This window comes from Ambystoma mexicanum, chromosome 9, assembly GCF_040938575.1.
Source record: "Ambystoma mexicanum isolate Mex_15411 chromosome 9, UKY_AmexF1_1, whole genome shotgun sequence".
NCBI lineage: Eukaryota > Metazoa > Chordata > Amphibia > Caudata > Ambystomatidae > Ambystoma > Ambystoma mexicanum.
In genome coordinates this window covers 1,513,612,915-1,513,634,352 of record NC_090931.1, presented here as the reverse complement: position 1 = coordinate 1,513,634,352, position 21,438 = coordinate 1,513,612,915, and the positions used below count along the sequence as shown (strand labels likewise).

The 21,438-nt window shown below is 43.2% G+C and overlaps 1 protein-coding gene across 3 annotated transcripts in view; it reads right to left on the bottom strand.

The window, feature by feature from the left end:
- Nucleotides 1–254: 254 nt before the first annotated feature.
- LOC138489380 (zinc finger protein 391-like) overlaps nt 255–21,438 on the bottom strand; it is a 279,556-nt gene continuing 258,372 nt past the window's right edge. For 2 of the 3 annotated variants that reach the window (XM_069617096.1, XM_069617098.1), the window contains exon 10: nt 255–4,416. In XM_069617096.1, the coding sequence (XP_069473197.1) occupies nt 3,593–4,416 (824 nt within the window). In that variant the 3' untranslated portion in view covers nt 255–3,592. The remainder of the gene's footprint in view (nt 4,417–21,438) is intronic. The other variant, XM_069617095.1, reaches the window with a different exon arrangement.

Sequence of the window (21,438 nt, the reverse complement as noted above, 5' to 3'; positions counted from 1 at the left end):
CCCTATCAACGCAAGCAACATCTTACCCAAGAGTCCACAGTCCGACAGCAAGGCTAATCCCATGTGTGTACTGTATTTTACATCAGATTGGCCTTACTTTCTCAAAAATCACAGAAAACTCCTGCACCTGGTAGGATCTCAATTTTTTTTTTTTTTTTAGTGAACCATCTATTTGGATACCATTTGTTACACTGTTTTATAATTCAATTAATAGCAACATAATTATTCCAGACAGTTCTCACTGCAGAAAGAATTCAAATTTAAAAAAAAAGGTGAAAGAAACTGGCCAGACAATTGTCCCATTTCATTGATTGCTTCGAGAAAGTATATTGTGAAATGTTATGCCGTGTTGAAAAACAGGTAAAGAACAATAAGGTGCCATCTGATTAGTAAGGGGGAGTTAGAGATAACCAGGTTAACATTGAATATTGCTTTATCCTTCGTTCACTATTGGAAAAAAAATTGCAAACCAAAGAAAATGTTTTTATACTTAATATTGATTGATTTTAAGTCAGCTTTCTATAAAGTGGACAGAGAGAAATCATGGCTAGCGATGCAATCCACAGAGATCCCACCCTCTATTCGCGCAGCCATAAATCCCTTTATTGTAATAACACGGCTAAGGTGACATTTAGTAAGGGGGGGCCGATGCACTGACACTTGAGATCCAAATGGGTGTAAAACAGGATTATGTTCCATCGCCTTTATTATTTTATTGTACATACATTTAGAATGTGATGCAACCGCATTGGACAGCTGGAAAATCGAATTCTTTTATATGCAGATGATATAGTCCTGCCATCCCGAACACGGTCTAGAATTCGTAAACAGATTCATTGTCTGGAGATTTTTTTGTGATCATTATGCTATGGAAGTAAATTTAACAAAAAAAGTAACCATGGTGTGTTATATAGCATTTAACAGTATTCAAATTAAACAGGTCAATTATTTGTATTGTTTACACGCAAGATTGATTACTACCAGCTCCTGGGATAAGCAGATAGAAAAATGTGTTGCATCTTTAGAGACCGAGTTGGAGCTCTTTTAGGATTCTCCAAATAATTGGGGATGGGGAGGAGTTTAATCACGGAATTGATCACCGTCTATAAATATCAGGCACATTCTGCAGACCTGCATGGATCCGAGAATTGGGGGAGCGCTGCGTTAAGTAAAATCAAAATGCCTGAAAAGAGCTTTGTAAAGTGTTTACTTTGTTTACCCAGAACTACCCCCCAATCTCCTTAAATTATGAGGAGGGTCTGTTACCTATTGGAAAACCAACTCTGGCTAAGATCCCAGTGTTTCTGGTTCCACCTATATGTGAAAGAGGAACTGTTTTCATAAAAGAGCATTTTGGAAAGTCTTGTCGCCAACATGAAGGGATAATTTGGAAATTAGCCTGGTTTATTAAATTGTTATTGAAATAACTAGTATTACTTCATTTTTGGACAACCGAGAGTCCTCAATGTGGAGAGTTTAATAACTCTCAGACATTTGAGGAATGGCTGTGGAGACATTTTATTCACAGCTTACGCTGTCTACTGAATATCTATGTCAAGCCAACAGATGGGGCTGTCAATCCTATTTAGACTGGTTTAGGTGCCCAAGAAAACAAGCTGTTTACACCATATTTCACCTAAATGTACTCCCCTTAGCAGGTGCTGATGTATAGTAGGATAAGATGAAAACCGATACTTGTTTTTGGTGCAAATTATACAAGGAAACCTTACACCTTTTTACCTTTTGCTGTCCTGCATACGTAGGGATTAGGCAGACCTCGTTAGGTCCCCTATTCACCTTAGATGATTCTGAGGGTCATACTTCAACCACTATGTATTTTAAAGTTTCAAACGATCAAGGTGTGATCATTGCCACAGATAAAGGTTTCCACTAGGGATTTCACTAGTGGAAAGCGAGTAACATTTTATCTTAATATAAATATAATGCTTCTGAGTTCAAGAACATTCTAAAACCAAGATGTGTGGGCTACAGCCTTAGAAATACTACCACGGCCATGGCACTTTACTATAGGACAGATGATGAACGTGTGGCCAAACATCTCTAAATAGCCTGGAGAAAGAGACAGGCAGCCTGGAGAAAGACAGGCAGCCCGGAGAAAGCGACAGGCAGCCCGGAGAAAGCGACAGGCAGCTTAGCTTTCAAATTGACAAATTGGACAGTTTATGGATTTATTTGCTCCGCCGGGAACTTTTAATTTCTGAAATTAATTGCTCTCTAAAAATGTTATACACATTGCTTTGTAATGCACAGATGAAGTTTATGCTCGGACAAAGATTTTGGAATAAAATATTTAAACTCAATTATTGTATTATGTAATTTGTGCATTTGATGAGGCTCAGTCATTCGAAGGTCAAACTGAAAGCAACGTGTGATTCTTGGTCTATTAACTTATTATACACAGTTTGCCGGAAGAGACATTTTGATGAAATTACAAGTATGATAATATAGGAACAGACTCTTGTAATAGGTGACCGATGGATTTCAACACTATGAAATGATCTGTTATTGTTTGTGTGTTTATTACTTTTCACTATTGTGTAAGGCAGATAAACTTTGTATTTGAGGTGATATATTCATACTAACTTCATCGTCATGCTTTCATGGATATTTGTAGCTCATCTGAATAAAACTGAAAGTAAGTAAACATACATTCAGTGACCCCAAGGATCCAAGATTGGGCACACTCGGGTAATGTTCATTGCCGTATGAACACCTCACCTTCATTTAATCCTTCTGTGCCCAGTGCATAGTTCTCAATAATGCAGCTTTTAAGATGTTGCACTTTACTCTTCTTCTGCTGTTGGTGGCCAATAAGAGGATTTACAGAGGAGTTGAGTAAGCTTGCAGCATGTGTGTTATGGGTCTACAAAGGTGTAGCACAGTTACAGCCACTGCAGAGTCATCACCATAGGTAGGCTCTCTGATGTCCTCCGGCTTAAGGGCACCTCTGCTATATACCTCTTATTCCCCCACTGTAAGTGTTCACAACACCCTTTGCACTTCTATGGATTCTCTGCAGTGTACAGGTTCTAATGCTAGTCAGACGTGACCTTTGAGTGCGCCTTTTATCACACTCCGTGCACTGCTCCACTCATTCTGCTGTGTGGCATCTCTGATGCACCCTCAGATGTATTCTCTTATTTAAGTGCTTATCCCAAGGTCTTAAAGTGCTATTTTTTGGATTGACTCATTCTGCCCCCTCCAGCCTTGAGTAACTCAGAGGCATTATAGGAGTTGTGGTTCTCCCTTTTCTGCACCATAGAAACATACTGAGTTACATGGGCTGTGGCTATTAAGTGAACCATGTGACTGTCTTCTGCTAGGAGGAGAGGGTGCTGCAGAGGTGGCCTGGAAGCAAGTCTCTCTCCTCTAGGCACCCATCCCAAATCCAAACAGGGGGTTCTTCCCAGCTTTCATAGGGATTCTCCTGGGTATGTATTACCTAATGGATGATCAGAGGACATGCCAGACTGAATCTATTCCTGCACTTTAAGCATTTGAAGGGCTTCTCCAGGATATATATCCTACGATGGATGAGGAGAGGGTGAGCCAGGTTGACTCTCCTCATACTCTAAAGGGCTGTACTATGGATTTTCTGATGTCTGCTCAGATGGGACTTCAGAATGTAGCTTTTCTGACACTCTGTACACCTGTGTAGTCTTTCCCCTGTGTGGGTTCTCTGATGTTGTCTCAGTGTTGATTGCAGACTAAATTGCTTGCCACATTCTGTGCAGTCAAAGGGCTTTTCCCCAGTATGGGTCATCTGATGTTTGTACATATTTGCGCTCTGAGTGAAGCTTTTCTCACACACTGTACACTGGTATGGTCGCTCTCCAGTATGGATCTTCTGATGCCTGTACAGATCGAAGCTCTTAGGGAAGCTTTTCCCACACTCCGTACACTGGTATGGTCGCTCCCCAGTATGGATCTTCTGATGCTGGTGCATATGTGACTTTCGAGTGAAGTTTTTTCCACACACTGCACAGTGGAATGGACGTTCCCCAGTATGGCTCTTCTGATGCTGGTACAGGTTAGAACTCTGACTGAAGCTTTTCCCACACACTATACACTGGTACAGCCGTTTTACAGGACAAGACTTCTGATGCTTAGGTAGATTTGAGCTCTGAGTGCAGTTTTCACCCTCTGTCCACTCATGAGGTTGCTCACTCGCATTTGTCTTTTGATGGTGTTGCAGATTTGTACTTGTAGAGCAGGGACTCCTATACTCCGTACAGACGTCGTGATCCTTGCTGCTGTGTAAGATGTTATTTATGAGGAGGCTGGGCCTGTTAGTGTGCATCCTCATGTGTGCCACGAGTTGGGAGTGTTCAATAAAGCTCTGACCGCAGTATGTGCATCTTCCAGGGTTTCCCTGCAGGCTCTTGGCTCCATCTTCTGTTAAAAGAAGCAGAGATTGCAGGTATTATTTTCTGTCACTGTACAACTCAGATTAAGATTGATCTAGTCTAGAGCTCTGAATTATTGTTCCTGTTTTCCAAGAACACAGTGGCTCTCATTTCATAAATAACGCAGGAGATTTCTAACAACAGCACTTACACACGGTCGGTTACCATGCATCAAGTTTCCAAAGTTTGCATAACGGAGCAAAAACTGGCGAAATCACCTTTACTCTCAGTCTTGTAAAAGATGTAAATGCTGCCTGCAAGTAATACTTTGCAGACAACATTTAAAATGGATCCCTGTGGAATCCGTCTGCTTTTAGCCAGTGCTAAATGCAGAACTGATGATTGCAAGGAACCCTTTCGTTGCACGCCTGCATGAAAATCTCATAAGATATTTTATTTGTATCGCGCTCATACACAAGTGTTTCAGAGAGCGACAAGGCAAGGGAGGGGAAACAGGGGAGAAACAGAACAACGATCTTACTAGGCCCAGTGACATTGAGAACGTGCAAGTGCATGCAGGCATTAAAGGAATAAGCGGAGCAGGTTGAGAGGGGAGGATGAGGAGGAAATGGATTCCCCGTCATACACTTCTCATACAAAACCTTTCCTAAATAACCCAGAGAGTTAAACCAAGGCATAAACCTCTTTACTGCTTGGTTGCCCGCTGTGTGCTATTGCAAATGCCCCACACTGGTTGATACTGTCAGAATGCCGCTTATCTGAAAAAAGGTGTGGAAAACCGGATATTAACACCAGAGAAGAAACCTCACATTAAGCATCTATAATAAAATCAATATAACAATAAACCCTTCTGAACCCCCACCCAACCCCAGAAACAAGAAGCATGACATACTTGGATGGGTGACTGTTGCAATTATTTATACGCGCATGTATGTATAATCCACAAACCTGTGTCCAGACCCTGCATTGTGGGATGGAGAGAGGAGACATGGGTACAAACCCTACTTTTATTATTTCATGTAGAGTTTTCTTAATCAGATAATTCATTGGACAAAATAGGTAAATGCAATGTAAAAGTTCTGCTTCTGTCGAGAGTTGTGTTTTTTGGGGCGATGTCGTACTAGTGTGTTCCATTCTCTCTGCTAGCACTGGTTTCTGTGACTCCGTACAGCCAGGGTTTCACTAAATCTCAGGTCACTTTTACTTAACGAGCATTAATATTGAGATAAACATGTAGAGTGACAGAAACAGACTAACAGGTGTAACACATTGAAACAGGTTTTATATAAATAACTGATAATGGTTCAACAGAGTCCTCTAGAAGAAGTTTATGAAGATTCCTAAAAATGTCAGTAGAGTGAGGATATATTTTGCTTTTTACACGGGATGTGCAATGCGCTTATTTCTTAGTGAGTGTATAGCAGGGTTGCATAAGTAGGGTAATCCACGGCAAATGTGCAGATACTATAACTGCACTGACGCGCTTACAGAGTGCATGGGGTAGCCTTGGCTCCTTCTTTAGATGTTTGCAGGATTTGTGACATTCTTTGGTGGCAACTCAAGTAATGCTGGCAATATTTCAGGAATGCTTGAGAGGGATTGACATTTTTGGATTTTTGTTTTGTGGGTATGGAAAATGTCAGAAACAATGTTAATTGTTTTAGGTTTGTGCTCTTTTTTAATACTATAAGTCATTATTTCAGTTTAAGGTTGTTGTGTTAAAAGAGGGAAAAACAAAGGGAGGATGGAAGGGAGAGAGACAGTGCAGTATGTAGGCAGCCACCACCCAAGTGATCGACAATTACCAGCTGCATTCTTGGCGACAGTCACCCCGCCCTCCTCCTACTCCCGTATCCCTCAACAGCCTTTAACAGTCTATGATCAAGCCCTCATCAATATAGTCAACAAGAGTGCATTCTCTGCTGGGTCACCTCCAACCTAATATACTTGTGCATTAGCACCTTTTGGGTGTTTCTATGCGTAGAATGGAATTACACCAACAAATAATCTTGGACGCAAATAACCGGATAAACTCAAAGAATATGGCAAATACTACTATATTATCAGGTCAATAAAGTAGGGACACCTGACGAACAACGAATCTTAGTCCACCCACTCTCAATTACAATTCAGGTACAAGAAGGCTTTATACCTCGATGTGCGTCAGCTTTGTCGTCACCCTCTGTGGCAAATAAAACCTTTGTATATAGGGTTTCTTCTCATTCATATATATGTCCACTTTGTTTCTTCAGTTAAAGCTTCATTCTTGAAGTATTCTTATATCATTTTGGTGCAGCATCATCTCTTCTCTTCATGACTTCACTTTGCACCTGCCAGGTTTTCCTTACAGCTCCTCGATATTCAGCAGTGTCTGCAAATCTCCCGCTACCTCTTCAGTTCGAGGATATATTCGATGTGGCTGTCTAAGTGCATAACGTCTCTCATACACACAATGAGGTATTGGAATTATACCAGATGTCATGCACATTGTCTTCTTGTTATTCATCCAGTAGGTCGGAGGTGAAGTCTCTAAGTGACACACACATCTGCTTCTCTACATAGTGCCAATAGCATGTCCAGATGACTATCACCAGATTAACACCTCTGCCAGTCAGCTTTTGAGTACCAATAGGATTCAGCCTCTTACCCATGACCTTTAACCTCCACATTGAGAACCTTGGAACCCTCTTCATCAGCCACAACAACTATCAGTATGCAGATTATGCACAACTCTCCCTTTAAATATATAGCCCATGCAAGTCATCTGCCCACTCCAAGCCTACCTCAACCCGATGCAGATGGATGCCCAGTGCCTACATCAAGAAGAACTCCACGAGAAGTCCGAACAATACCTGGCGGATAAAATTAGCCGGCTCCAAATTAAAATTGCTAACAAAAAAGCCTCCTTGCTGTCGCAAACAGAGTCTATACCGCAACCTCAGCCCCTCCTTAACCAAGCTAACACCCCTCACCCATTCAGCTTTAGAAAAGTATCTACACTAGAGACAGAAAAAATTATACTATCTCTAAAGCCTTCCAATTGCAAAGGAGACAACTGCCCGGCCCAAATAATAAAAGATGCAGCTCGAGACCTAGCACCCTTCATTTCAAAACTTATCAATGCATCCTTCAAGTCTAATCTAGTACCCAATAACCTCAAACAATCCTGGGTACTTCCCTTGCTAAAAAAACAAACTCTTGACCCTGCAATACCAACTAACTATAGACCCATCACTACCATCCCATTCCTTCTTAAAATCATTGACAGAGTAGCATACCTGCAAATTCAGGACTACCTAGAAACCAACAATTTACTAGGCACACGGCAATCTGGCTTCCGCCCCCTTCATGGTACTGAAACAGCCCTGATTGACCTTAAGACACAAATTGACGAGCTGAAGGATAATGGTAAATCAGCTATGCTACTCCTCCTTGACCTATCTGCGGCATTCGACTTGGTAGATCATGTAGTTTTATGCAATCACCTAAGCTCGGCCGCACATTTCTCAAGTAATGCCATAACCTGGGTACAATCCTTCCTTGCAAACCGGACAATGAGAGTCTTCTCCCCCTTAGCAGCCGCTGACCACATACAAGTCTCATGCGGTGTTCCCCAAGGATCATGTGTTTCTCCGACGATGTACAACATTTTTACTAAACCCTTGTTTGACAAGTTGGACAGACTAGGTGTTGTCTACACTAACTATGCAGACGACACTCAGATTCTAATCCCCCTTTCAGGTAACTTCTTGGAAGAAACGGCCTTAGTAAATAAGATATATCTCCTCATTCAGGCTTGGATGGCATCACACGGCCTCTGCCTGAACGACGACAAGACTGAGCTACTGATCCTTGGCTCAGCATTGACCATCAAAAAACTTGACCCCAACTATGCCTCATTCAACATTGACAATAACGTCATTAAAGTGATGCCTGCCGTCAAGATCCTTGGGGTTTATCTTGACTCAGCGCTTACCTTCAAAAAACAAACGAACTCTCTAGCATCTTCCACTGCATATACTTGCAAATTGATCCGAGCATGCAGACCATTTCTAACTGAAACTAGCTGCATTACATTAGCCAATGCCCTCATCATATCTAAGCTAGATTATTGCAATGCCCTCTATGCAGGTTCCAACAAGTATATCCTAGACAAACTACAAACTCTCCAAAACAACGCTATCAGAGTAGCTTTAAATATTCCTAACAGAGCTCACATCTCCGCCTTTAGGAAAAATATCCACTGGCTAAAAATCAAAGACAGGATAGCCCTCAAAATACTTTCCCTTACATCCAAATGTCTCAACATAGCCCCTCTCTACCTGGCAAACAGAATCCACAAGAGAACCTCAAACCGTCCTACCAGATTGACCAACGCATTCACCTTAGTGATGCCTAGATACAAAAAGTGTACAGCTGGCGGCTCTAGTTTCCCCGTCATAGCTGCGCAAACATGGAACAAACTCCCTCTGGATCTTAGAATGGACCAACCCTACCTCGGCTTCAGGCGAAAAGTCCTCACTTGGATTCGCACCAATGACACTTAGTATGACCTCCCACCACATAGATACTAGACAACCGTAATGACATCTGCATGACAAACGACACCTGTAACCAGATGAATGACATCTGGTCAATTAGACTGATCTGTATTTTATTTTATTTTTTTTCCTTTTTTTCTGCTCTTTGTATACCTACCTCTGCTTTAATTGTGAACTGCATAAACTGTATGCTTCCTGTAACTAAGTCTTCAAGTAACCTTGTACTGCTCTGCGCCCAGCTACCCTTGCGGGTTTGGTTCCGCGCTATATCAAATAAACAAACAAACAAACCCCTACATCCAAACATGGCTGTCCAGGAATTCACCCCAGTATTGACATCTTGCACCAAGTTTCTGGGATTCCATAGAAACAGCCACCTCTCCTTCAAACCACAAATAGCGACAAGAACTCAGACAGCATGGCATCAACTATCCCTCCCGTGGAGCATCAAGTTCAAGCTATCCCTGACATTCACAAGATTCAGATCCACCTGCAGGCCCTTGATCTATCTCACCTGGATGTAGGAAACTCCCTGCTCACTGGCCTTCCCGCCACCACCACCACCACAACAGCACCTATGAGAAGCATCCTTTCCGCGGACACCTGCCTCATCACAGGTTTCCACATACAGCCCACACTCCTAGAACATCTCTGTGTGCCCTGAATAGCAAGCATCACATTCAAAACAGCAAATCTTTGTCTTTTTTCCATAAAGTCCATGAAACCATTAAAAAATATATCTTTATTTTTCTAGTAACAGAGAGAGAATAAGTCATACAGTGGCAGGAAGGGTACGTACACCTGGTAACAGTGAACCACAAGGGTAGCATTAGCCAAAACAATAAGCACCTTTGCAACTTACAAACCCAATCCAACGGCGATGAACAAAAAAAAAACAAAGCTCAAACCGTGAAAAAATCCAAGACAGATACCCCTATCCCAATCCCAATCTCAATCTCAATCTCAACCCTCCTATCCCCCTCCAGAGTAGAGGCAGAGGTCAAAGGAAAGTGTACTGTCTCAACAACAGGGGTCTTATTACCAAGCCCAGGAAACCGGTTACAGTAGTTATGGAGTGGAGACCATTCCCCCATTCCTGAATGTATGTAGACAGTCGACCATGTTTTATGACTAAAATCTTTTCCTTTGAGGCTATATCCAATAGCCTGTACCATCACATATTGATTGGTGGGCCATCTACCGATCTCCTTCATCGAGCTACGGACACTCTGGCTGAGACGTGGAGATGAGGGATTAGAGCCGAGGTGGCCTCTGTCACAGTTAGTCACAAACCTTAAAGTATTGAACAAGGTCTGATTTACCAGGAGCAAGGACAAGACCTTCAGCGATAACTGAAATACCTGTTCAGTCCTGGTGTAGAATTGGCCGGGCTCAGGTACTATCAGTACTTTGGTACTCCAGAAAAAACATTCCCAATGATGAACCTCACTAGCTGCTAACAATAGAAAAGCTAGAGGAGTTAATCATTTGAAAGGGCGAGGAATCCACAAGAACAGGAACACACCAGGCTGGAAAAAAGAGCAATATTTCAGTAACGATCCTTCAGAAGATCAAGATAACTGGCAGAAGCTAGACTAACCTGCATATAGGGATCCAGACCTTTTTTGGTGTTAGTGGAGGAACTCTTCCTTGACCCCCCCTTAGGATGGCAAGTTAATTAGAAGTAGTAAGAATCCGTCAGCCAAACTCCCTACCCCCTTCTTTTGCCCTTGAGTAACCCCACCGTTATGACCTCTTACCGTAGGAGAGACCTGCTGACAGTCCAATGTACTTGCCCAGATGGTAGAAAAATTGAAAAAACAAGGCAAATGAGGAAGGGAAGGTTAGTAAGGAACTGCAACCCGTACAGCACAAGGGACGCACTAGAGCCAGGTTGGGGCACTGGGTGAGTCGAGCAGCAGAGCGTCCAAATAGTCTGGTGCACTGCTTACATTCTGTGGAAACATAGCAGGGTATGGAGGTGATTAGTTGATGGTGGATTCACATGTAGATGCTTTAATTGGTAATTAGTGCACAGCGCAAAATGCCTCTTACTGGAGAGAAGAGGCAGAGGTCCGTGCACCGTTTCTTGTTCAGGCAGCCCGGTATGGAAAGCGAGGCTAGCGTGGAAATCTGAGCAAGGAGGAATGTTCTAAAGAGCCGCGGGTTAGAAGGGGAGGCAAACATAGAGCCCAGGACAATGACGAATGTTCAGGAAACAGGAAAGCCCCGAGTTGGGAGGCGAGGCTTGGAACCCGCTGTGGAAAGCGGGACTGCAGTGTGCAGGCGATAAACGTACCAAATCAGAAAGAGTTAAGCAGTCTGTTACGCGGGCCGAAGTCGTAGGTAACAGCAAACAAAGACCATGGACGGAGCCAGATGGAAGTCTGTATAACAAAGCAGAGTACTCAGGGGAATTGCTCATAGAAACGCTGGGACACGGGTACAATATGAACAGAGCTTTGGTGAAAACAAACAATCAGAAGCACCTGATTGCTGCACCAGCAGACTTTAAATAGAGTCTTGATAGGATGCAGCACTAGCTTGAGGCGTTGCGTTCCGTGACACGTGACTCTGGAGAGGCGTGCATGTCATAGCTGCTGACACAACGTCGCCACGCCAACCTGCCTGACAGTCTCAATTGAGTAACAAACAGTAGGGCAGCCGTTCTATAAGCAGACAGCATTCATTCAGCACGTGGACTGGCAGGACCCCTAACACCAGTGAGGGCATGGGAACGAGAATCAGCAGGCATGACAGCCTCGCACATAGGATGCACCCCTTCTACAACATCTCCCAGAAGTAGGATCAACTGGTACATGGGCAGCAAAGCCCCCAGTATGTCCTGAATACACACCAGAACCTCCCAGTATATTTGTGCTTTGCCACAGACCATCATAAATGTCACAAATCTCCACAGGCCCCACTGTTACGCCAGCATAAGGGGCAGGGGGAATTGCCAGATCCATTTTATGTAGCCAAACTGGGGTCATATACAACTTATACAGAAGGTTATAGCCACATTCCTTATTCGTTACATGTCTAAGATCCTTCCCCAAGAGTCCTGTGAAACTGGGCCATGGAAATCCCTCTCCCATTGAGTCATATAGGGGAGATTCCCCAGAGAGTCATCGCCATCGATAGCATATATCAAAGATAGTTTTTTTCAAATTATTTTTATTATTTTAAAGGTTCATGAACAATAATATAGAACAGTTGTTTCTTTGTAGACAGTATAGAACAGTTACAAACTTAACTCAGCCGGAGAAGAACATTAGAAGACAAAAAAAGGGGGAAGACAAAAAAAAGGGGAAAAACTAAAACCATCCACAACACACGGATGTTAATCAGGGGTCAAATCAAGTAAACCTTAAGGCATTGTAGATAGTTAAGCATAAAGGTCATTAAACACACCCCAGATGTTCTTATATTTACGATGTTGATCTTTACCCTGAAAAAACAAACTCAGCAGCCAATCATCAACACAAGGGGCAGTATCACTTTTCCAGAATTTCTGGATGCGTCTTTTGGCAACCAATAATGCCTTATATGCCCAAAAATGTTTTTCACTGGATAACCCAACATCAGAGGGAAGTAAGACCAATACACCAACAAGCGGGTCTCTTGGAAGGGATAGGCTTAAGACCAAATCAATTCTCTGGAACACAACATCCCAAAACAATTGAATTTTCCTACATAAACTCAACCTATGGAGGGTGGTGCCAACATCACTTCTGGAATTCCAGAAAACATCTTCACAGCATAATTTGCACGACTGCATCTTCCACAGAGACCAGTACAAGTAGTGGTTAATCCGTTGCGCGTATATCATAGTTCTAAGTCAACCGTATATTTAACTGGTCCTGCACAAATGCGGTTCCATTCAATGTCTGACAACAACAGCCCAAATCTACATTCCAATTATTTCTACCACATTGTGACGCTAGCGTAAACTCTTTATGATAGGTTATTTATAACGCGCTTAATACCCAGAGGTTTCTAAGCGTGGACCCGGGGATCGAACCTGTGTTGCTCCATGTCGTCTTGCTTCCGAGGAAAGCACATCGCCCCTGAGCTATCCTCCCAAGACAAGGCGTAATAAGTTTGTATAATGTGGCAGATGATAGAGGCATGGTTTTAGATAAGTGCAGGATCACAGGTGAGGCGTGCATTATAGCATTTAATTGTGATAGAATGTTAGTAATAGATCTTTCAGTACATTCTAATGATGAATCTCTTCTGCCTTTATCTTATATTTAAAACGTAGGAATTCAAAATCAAGCATGTTCTGACCATGAACCTGCCCAATCCTCCAAATGCCCGCTTTTTGCAAAGAAATCCACGATAAAGCACAATTATCTTGTTGCACAGCCAGATTTTTCCACAAACTAGAATCCGCGCAGAGTAGATTTCACCTCGAGTCATCACATTTCTTCCATTCTTTTAACACATAATTTATCAATGGTCGGGTGGGTCAAGTTGGCTGGCAGCCTTTTTCCGCAAATAGAACCAAATCAATGGGCATAGGTGAAACAGCTTCTCTCTCGATGTTAATCCAACCTGCACTATTTATTTGGTCAGTCATAATCCATCGATGCAGAGTACGCAATGCAAACCAGAATGATCTTGGTAGCCAATCCACCTAGATGCACCGGCCTTTGAAGAACATCTTTTGGAATTTGTGCACGCCCATTTTTTTCCCCATATAAATCTATTCAGCGATTTATTAATATTCAAAAGCAGTTTGTTCGGGAGCATCTTGAAAATATATAACAATTTAGAAAGTAGGGTAATTTTCACCACATTAACCGTGCCCCAAAGAGACAGTTTTAATTTCTCCTATTTACAGCAGAGTCTGTCCATCTCAATAAGTTTCAGACGAATGTTATTGACCAAGAGAGATTCTACAGCTCTGTCAACATGAACACCCAGGAGAGGCCATAGCCTGAGTCCAATCATTCCTGGCAAACCATACAATGAGAGTCTTCTCCCCCTCTTCTCCCCTTCAGTCTCTGCCGACCCAATTCATATATCGTGCGGAGTACCTCAAGGATCCTGCGTCTCCCCCAACATGTATAACATCTTTACAAAGCTGTTTGACAAGTTGGACAGACTGGGGGTCACCTATACAAATTACGCTGATGACACCCAGATCCTTATCCCTCTCTCAGGTAATTTTACGGATGATACAGCTTTAGTAAACAGGATATACTGTTGCGCTCACCTGGCTCCCACAGTGGCGTCGATCTGAACTGGACAGCTGCGGTCTCCACCAATGTGACGGGTAGTGCCGAGATGACGGACTGGACTGGCCCACCTAGCTTCGTTTGCTTGGCCCGTAGGAATATTCTTCTGCAAATGGAGAAAGAGAATTAACCGACCATGGAGTTGAGTGTTAACCCCCCCCCCCCACTCCAACTGTTCTCCCCACTGATCACCTTTGATGTCCCCTCTTATAGTCTCACCTGATGGTTTGGAAAGATGAGCTCTCCATCCTGCATTGAGCGCAGGGGCGCGTAGATAACCAGTTGCTTCACTGGCTCGAAGGAATTGGTGAGTTCCAGAACAATATTGACTCTGAGATTCCCGGCAAGACGCCGTAAGTATGTAGTTCGTAAGAGTTCAAATGTCTGACTTTCACTCTCTCCGATTCCTTGCAGGTTGCAGCTTGACCCTAGCGAAGAGTTCCTCGTGGCAACCGGTAATATTCAGGTAAGGATTTGTATTATCCAACACAGTTTAATAAAATAATGTCAATATGTAACCTGTTGCTTTCTCCTTTATTCAGGCGCAGAGAGAAAGTATGAAGTCTCGGGGAATAATGCCTCTGGAGGTAAAATCAGGTAAGTCTATTGTGGTGAGGTGGTTTCCCCTTGTTTGTCCCTTTGTTTAACCTTGCTGTCCTTTTGTTTCCCCTTAGGGGCCGGGGTTCGGCGAGGATGTAGTGGAAGCTGCGCCGACCCGTGAAGAGGAATAGTACCCCCGATGGTAAAATCAGGTAAGTCTATGGGGGGTAACTAATATTGCCTCTGTGTATTCCCTTGGCTCACCTTGCTGTTCTTGTCTTCCTCTTAGGTGCCGGAGTGCGGCGGGAACATGCAGAAGGATGCGGTGGAATGTGAAGATGCTGCGAAGGCCGGCGAGTTCAGCGTGGCGCTGCAGCAGGCGAGGCGACGCGCAAAAAATAACTTCTTTCTTCCAGCTCGAAGGCATGATGGATCGGGAATTCAGGGATCAAAGGTATTGCTCTTGTTCTAACCTTTTCTCCTTCTTTCTTCCTTTTTCTAGGAGCTCCAGACTCGAGGCAGGCGTGGCAGAAGACTGGATGCAGACTTGCAGGCACGGCGAGCGTTACGCTGCTGGATGCAGAATAACGCGAAGCGTGTGCTGCTCTTCGGGCGTGGTTTAAATAGCCCCCAAAGTAGTCCCAGGTAAGTATTCCTCCCCAGCCCCACCCGAGTAATAAAATAGTCCCTAGGTAAAGTAGTCCCTTCTAAGCCTCTTTTGGCTTGGAGCTCTTGCAGCATGGTCTGCATCAGGTAAGTTTGCAGCATGGACTGCATCAGGTAAGTTTTAATCTATGAGCCTTGCGCCTATGGCGCCAGGACTGCACCCAAATAGCCCCTAGCAGGGGTTGTTGTGCTTGCTTGGAATAACTTGATGCCTGCTTCCGGGGTTGCTGGACTTGGTCTGGGTCCCCGGGGGTAGGCATCATGACATATACCTCCTCATTCAGGCATGGATGGCATCCCATGGCCTCTGCCTGAATGACGACAAAACAGAGATGCTGATCCTAGGATCTGAAACCAATATCAAGAAACTTAATTCTAGCTATAGTTCCTTTAATATTGATAACACTGTTAAGGTGATGCCTGCTGTTAAGACACTGGGTATCTATCTTGACTCCACATTGTCATTTAAGAAACAAGTGAACACACTTGCATCTACCACAGCCTACACATGTAAGCTTATCCAGGCCTGTAGACCATTCCTTTCCACCTCGAGCTGCATTACCTTAGCCAATGCCCTCATAATGTCTAGATTAGACTATTGTAATGCCATGCACGCAGGCGCCAACAAATATGTCAGGGATAAATTGCAAAGACTGCAAAATAACACACTAAGAGCAGCACTGAATATCCCCCTTAGAGAACATATTTCTAACTTTAGAAAAGACAACCGCAGAATCCTCGTGAAAACCGTCTCACTCACCTCCAACATGCTTGAACAAATTAGCACCACAATACTTGGCCAATAGGATAAACAGAAGAACCACTACCCGCCCGACGAGAGTTGCCAACACTCACACCCTTGAGATCCCTAGATTTAAACGTACTACAGCTGCGGGCACCAGCTTCCCGGTTAAGGCGGCACAATCGTGGAACGCGCTCCCTACTGACCTCCATATAGATCAACCATACCCCACATTTAGACGTAAGGTACTTAAATCGATTCGAACAAATGACCTCTAACTGACTACCTACCACCTCCTTCATTGAATCCTCCTTGACCTCATCCATTAATCTGTAACATGTGTAGCCAATTTCCCTACCACTACACTATAACCAGTAGTGCAGTAACCATATATTACCTGTATGATATATGTATGTATATGTATTTATCTGATATTCCTATGTCACCAAGCTTAAGTTATCTTGTCCTACTGCGCCCAGCTACCCAAGGGTTTCGCACGGATTATCAAATAAACAAACAAACCCAGATATTTGACACCTGAATCCGCCCATTCCACACAATCTATAAATACTACTGTCTTTGAGACATTCAACTTATAGTTCGAGACGTTTCCAAATCTGTGTAATGATCACAGGAACTCCTGTTAAGAGAGCTCCGGACTGGAGATTACCACCTGAAGATCATATGCATATAAGAAGACCTTTGAAATATATTCCCCAAACAGAATGGCCATAATATCTGGGTTGTTCCTCAACATAATATTCTATCTCAAAACATTCCTAAACAGGAAAGACACCCCACAGTAATTACTGGCAAAATAGCTAGAAAATTATTTTACATATAAATTATTCAAGATATAACCTACCTGATCTTCCGTCAAATGAGTCTCCTTTAGGAATACTATGCTTGGTCCTTTTTTTATTTATAAATGTCAGGATCTTTCTCTTCTTGACCGGATTATTTACCCCTTTAACATTCCAACTTACGAAACTCAAGCATGTGGCCATTGTTCCCAACACATCAAAATATTCATATAGGCTAAGTTGCACCAACACAGATCACCAAACAATTGCATGTATATCATGGCATAGGTATTATAACATACAATGTGCTGCAGAATAGTGGCACAGTAAGAACACCCCCTGCTCCCAAGAGCTCACGGACAAAACAAACAAAAAATGGGTGCAGGAATTCACACACAAAAGAAACTATATAACATTTTACCCAAGCAATCAAGTTTACACTCTTGAAATTTGGTCTACTACCCACTAAACTAGAATGGTTAATCAAGAGTAGCAGAGAGACAGTAGCATCTACCCACTAATACAATGTAAATGCCAGGCGCATCTTATACATCAAACAGTAGTAATCACAAGTAAACTTGCATCTCCATAAGGTATCTTAACTAATGAGTTCAAGGCTATAATACCCAGATAATTATAAAAATAAACCATTCTAGGTGAGAGGTGCTAATCGATCACATATACCCATACACACCAAGATCTACATATTTATCCTCACCTATGCATACAAATGTGCACCTTTATTCAACTCATGTGTATATACATATCTTCTTCTATACCCACACACATACATACATTTACTTCTTCATACACACATTCAGGCACGCATACTTGTCTGGTCAAACAGTTGTAACTATATATAGGTTCCAAGATCTAGCATCATGCCTTGAAAAGTAACCAGGTTCAATTGGAAATACGGATCCCATCCAGTGAAATATGGCAGAGTCCAAGTTCACGATTCCCCCATTCTTAAATGGATATAAGGTATAAGTATTGACAAAGCACAACATTGTGACAGCGTAATCTACCATTTTAGTGCATTAAAAAGAAAAAACACAATGAAGCGGTCACAGCCGGAATTATAGCCCAAAATTCAGATACTCTAACACAGCCTCAGTGCAGTTCAGATGCCACAGAGGAAGAACCAGGAGTCATCAGGTTTGTAAGTAGCAATGCGTTCATGTAGGCAAACCCAATGAACCAATCCACTCTCTTCCTTACCTGTACCACGCATAGACATGTATTATTATAACTTGTCCGCCTCTTGCAGAAGCATTGTATTTCACCCTGTTATATCGCACTGGTTGGGTGCGAGAGTTTACATCCAGGCACGGCAACGCGGAACAACTTCAACACGCAGGCACACTACATATTTCGCTTACCCAAGCCATGGAACAGAACATCCAGTGTTTGCGTGACTAGCTGAGGACTTTGAAGTCTCCGGTGGTTCCACATACATGCAGAAGCATCGCGCTACGCACCCCACGGAAGAGCGAAAAATTAGGCAGCTTCTCCCCACGTCCCAAGAATCGAAAAGTGTGCTAGCCGCCCTTGAGCGCCATGATGTGCAGTCCATTGCGAGATATTAGAGGAAAGGACCCTCTAAAAGGTGGTCATGCGTCACGCAATGAGGTACAACCAACAGACTTTCACAATTGAAAAATGCTAATCCTCTGTGTTGTAGTTTATTTATAAGCCGCGCCAGACCCGAAGGTATCCGGGCACATGTGCAAGAATACTTTAAGCTTACAGGTTCCAGTTACACATTCCAGGTAGATACAGGATACATTGATAATAAGGTAGTAATTACCCTATAAGTTAGTATACAAATGTATACACATTATATACACAGGTATTTGTACACTGAGGAGTGTACAGAATATACATTGACAGTCAAAGCAAGGTGGAGTGAGGTCTTGAGGTGGGATAGTTATAAGTCATTTTCTTTGAGCCATTTGATATAGTGGAGTCTGGAGTGTGGGTAGGATTGGTCAGACCTTAGGGCTGATGGGAGGGAGTTCCACAATTGGGCTGCTTTGACTGGGAAGCTGTTGCCACCTTCAGTACTCAGTTTACATGGGGGTACAATTAACTGGTTGGTATATGCTTCTCTAGTGGGTCTGTTGGAGGTTCTTCTAATGAACCTTTCTGTTAGGTATTTGGGGGCTAAATCATTTATACTTTTGAATGTTAGTGAGGCTGTTTTAAGTTTAATTTTGTCCACTGTGGAGAGCCAGTTCGATTGTCTTCGGACATCTGAAATATGCTCGCTTCTTGGGATTCCTAAGGCAGCTATAAGGGCGTTGTTCTGCAAGGTTTGTATTTTTTCAACGTGTTTTTATTAGACCCTATGTATAATGCATTGCAATAGTCCAATTTGGATAATACCAGAGCTCGTGATAGGGTGAGGCAACTGGTAGTGGACAGGTAGGGTTTAGCTGCTCTAATCAGCTTGCAGGCGTATGCGGTGCTGGAGGCCATCACACTCACCTACTTTGTTAGGGAGAGGCAAGAGTCAAGGTAGAAAACTAATGTTTTTACTTCTTTTGCTACCTTAATGGTGTTGCCATCTATGACAAATGAGTAGTCATCGTCCAGTTTTTTGATGTTTTGTGGGTTCCCCAGTATGAGTTGTTCCGTTTTGTCATCATTCAGACATAGACCGTGACGGGCCATCCATGCCTGGATGATGAGGTATATCTTATTCACCAAGGCCAAATCCTGTTCATAATCCCCCGAAAATGGGAGAATCGGAGTGTCGTCTGCATAGTTAGTGTAGGCGACACCCAGAAGGTCCAGATCATCAAACAGGGGCTTCGTGAAAACGTTATACATTGTTGGGGAGACACAAGATCCCTGGGGAACGCCACATGTTATGGGTACTGGGTCAGCCACTGCAGAGGTAGAGAAAACTCAGTTCTGCCACTTAAGAATCACTTGATCCATGCAATGGCATGTGTGGAGAAGTGGGCTGCTGATTCTAGGTGGTTCCACGCGAGCGTGGACAAAAAGGAGGGAACCTGATTGATGTTTGGAAGAATGGCCTTGAAAAGGAAGAGTACACTGGGCGAGAGCCGTGAACGATTGTTCTATCGACCTCCAATTAGCAGAATGAGATTGTGGAGACCAATACAAAATGTGTGCTAGGTTCGCTGCCGTGATGGAATTTGCAGTGTCTGTGCATTTTGACCCCCCTAAATTGATCTGCCTAAAGAACCAGACTACTCACTGTAGGCATACGACCAGCCCATAAAAAATTGGATAATTTCCTCTGAAGAGCCTGGACCTGAGAGGATGGAGCCATGGCCGGCAGAGCAGTAGCCATGGAAGAACATTCATTGCGATAGTCAATCCAACCCAGCCACATTTCCAATTTCTGCCACCATTTTAAGTCGTCACCTGGCACACAAAACAGGGGATGAAGATTAGCCCCACAGAGCAAAGCTAAATAAGGTATTAGTTTTACTCCCAGGTAGTCGAGCTCTTTCTCAAACCATCAAAACAGATTCTCCTGTTCAATAAAATCAAGAGTATCAGAAGATTACAAGACATTTAGCCCCACCGATTTCCCCAGATTGATAGTAACCCAACACCACCAACACAAGATGGAATCGGCATACAAAACTGCTTTATGCTCAGCTTGCCCCACTCAAATACCTCTTACTCCATCATTCAACCAGATCCACCTAGCCAAGGGCTCCATAATTAAGGGAAAGATTAAGGGGAGAAGGGGACATCCCAGATGTAACCTTTGAGAGATCAATCGGTGGGGAAAGTCAGCCACTGATCCCAACTCTGGATCTGGGGAGCGGATAACTCGCCATAACAAATCTAATTAAATTAGGACCAAATCCAAACTCTTGTAGCATTAAGTGAATGAAACTGTTATGACCGTTAGTCAGGGTACTTACAAAGGATACTCTGGTAGCCAGCTGTGATCTTCAGGTTACTTTAATCAGTTTACATCACAATAAGATTAGGAAGTACAGTACTAGGGAAACCCACTGGCTCCCACCACCAAGGCTACATAATTCTCAACTGCCCTGGGTGGAATCTCATACACTCAGCATTCTAGTCAATCACACTCCAGGCATTCCATTCATGACCTCACACCTGCAGACACACAGCAGGCATTCAAGAAGGAGAATAAAGCAGGAGATAAACATATAATAGGAAAAACATTCCTAACACCTCCCTTCCTTTCACCTAACCAGACACACAACACCTCCCTTTCCTCCACACAGCAGACACATACCTCAAAACATGCGCTCAGCCCCAATTCCAAATAAAAGGGATGGTTACTGAAATAGGTCTAACTAACCCACTGGCAGAGGACCACAACAACACAACTACCATTCCAAACCAGCAAAACAAGAGAAAACACTTCCCGCTCAGGTCTGCCACTGCAGAGCCTCAAACCTGCCACGTTTGAGCACTGCCTGCCCATTGGGCGACCAAATATGCAACCAGAAACCCTTCCAACAATCTGACCACCTTCTATCCACCACTGCC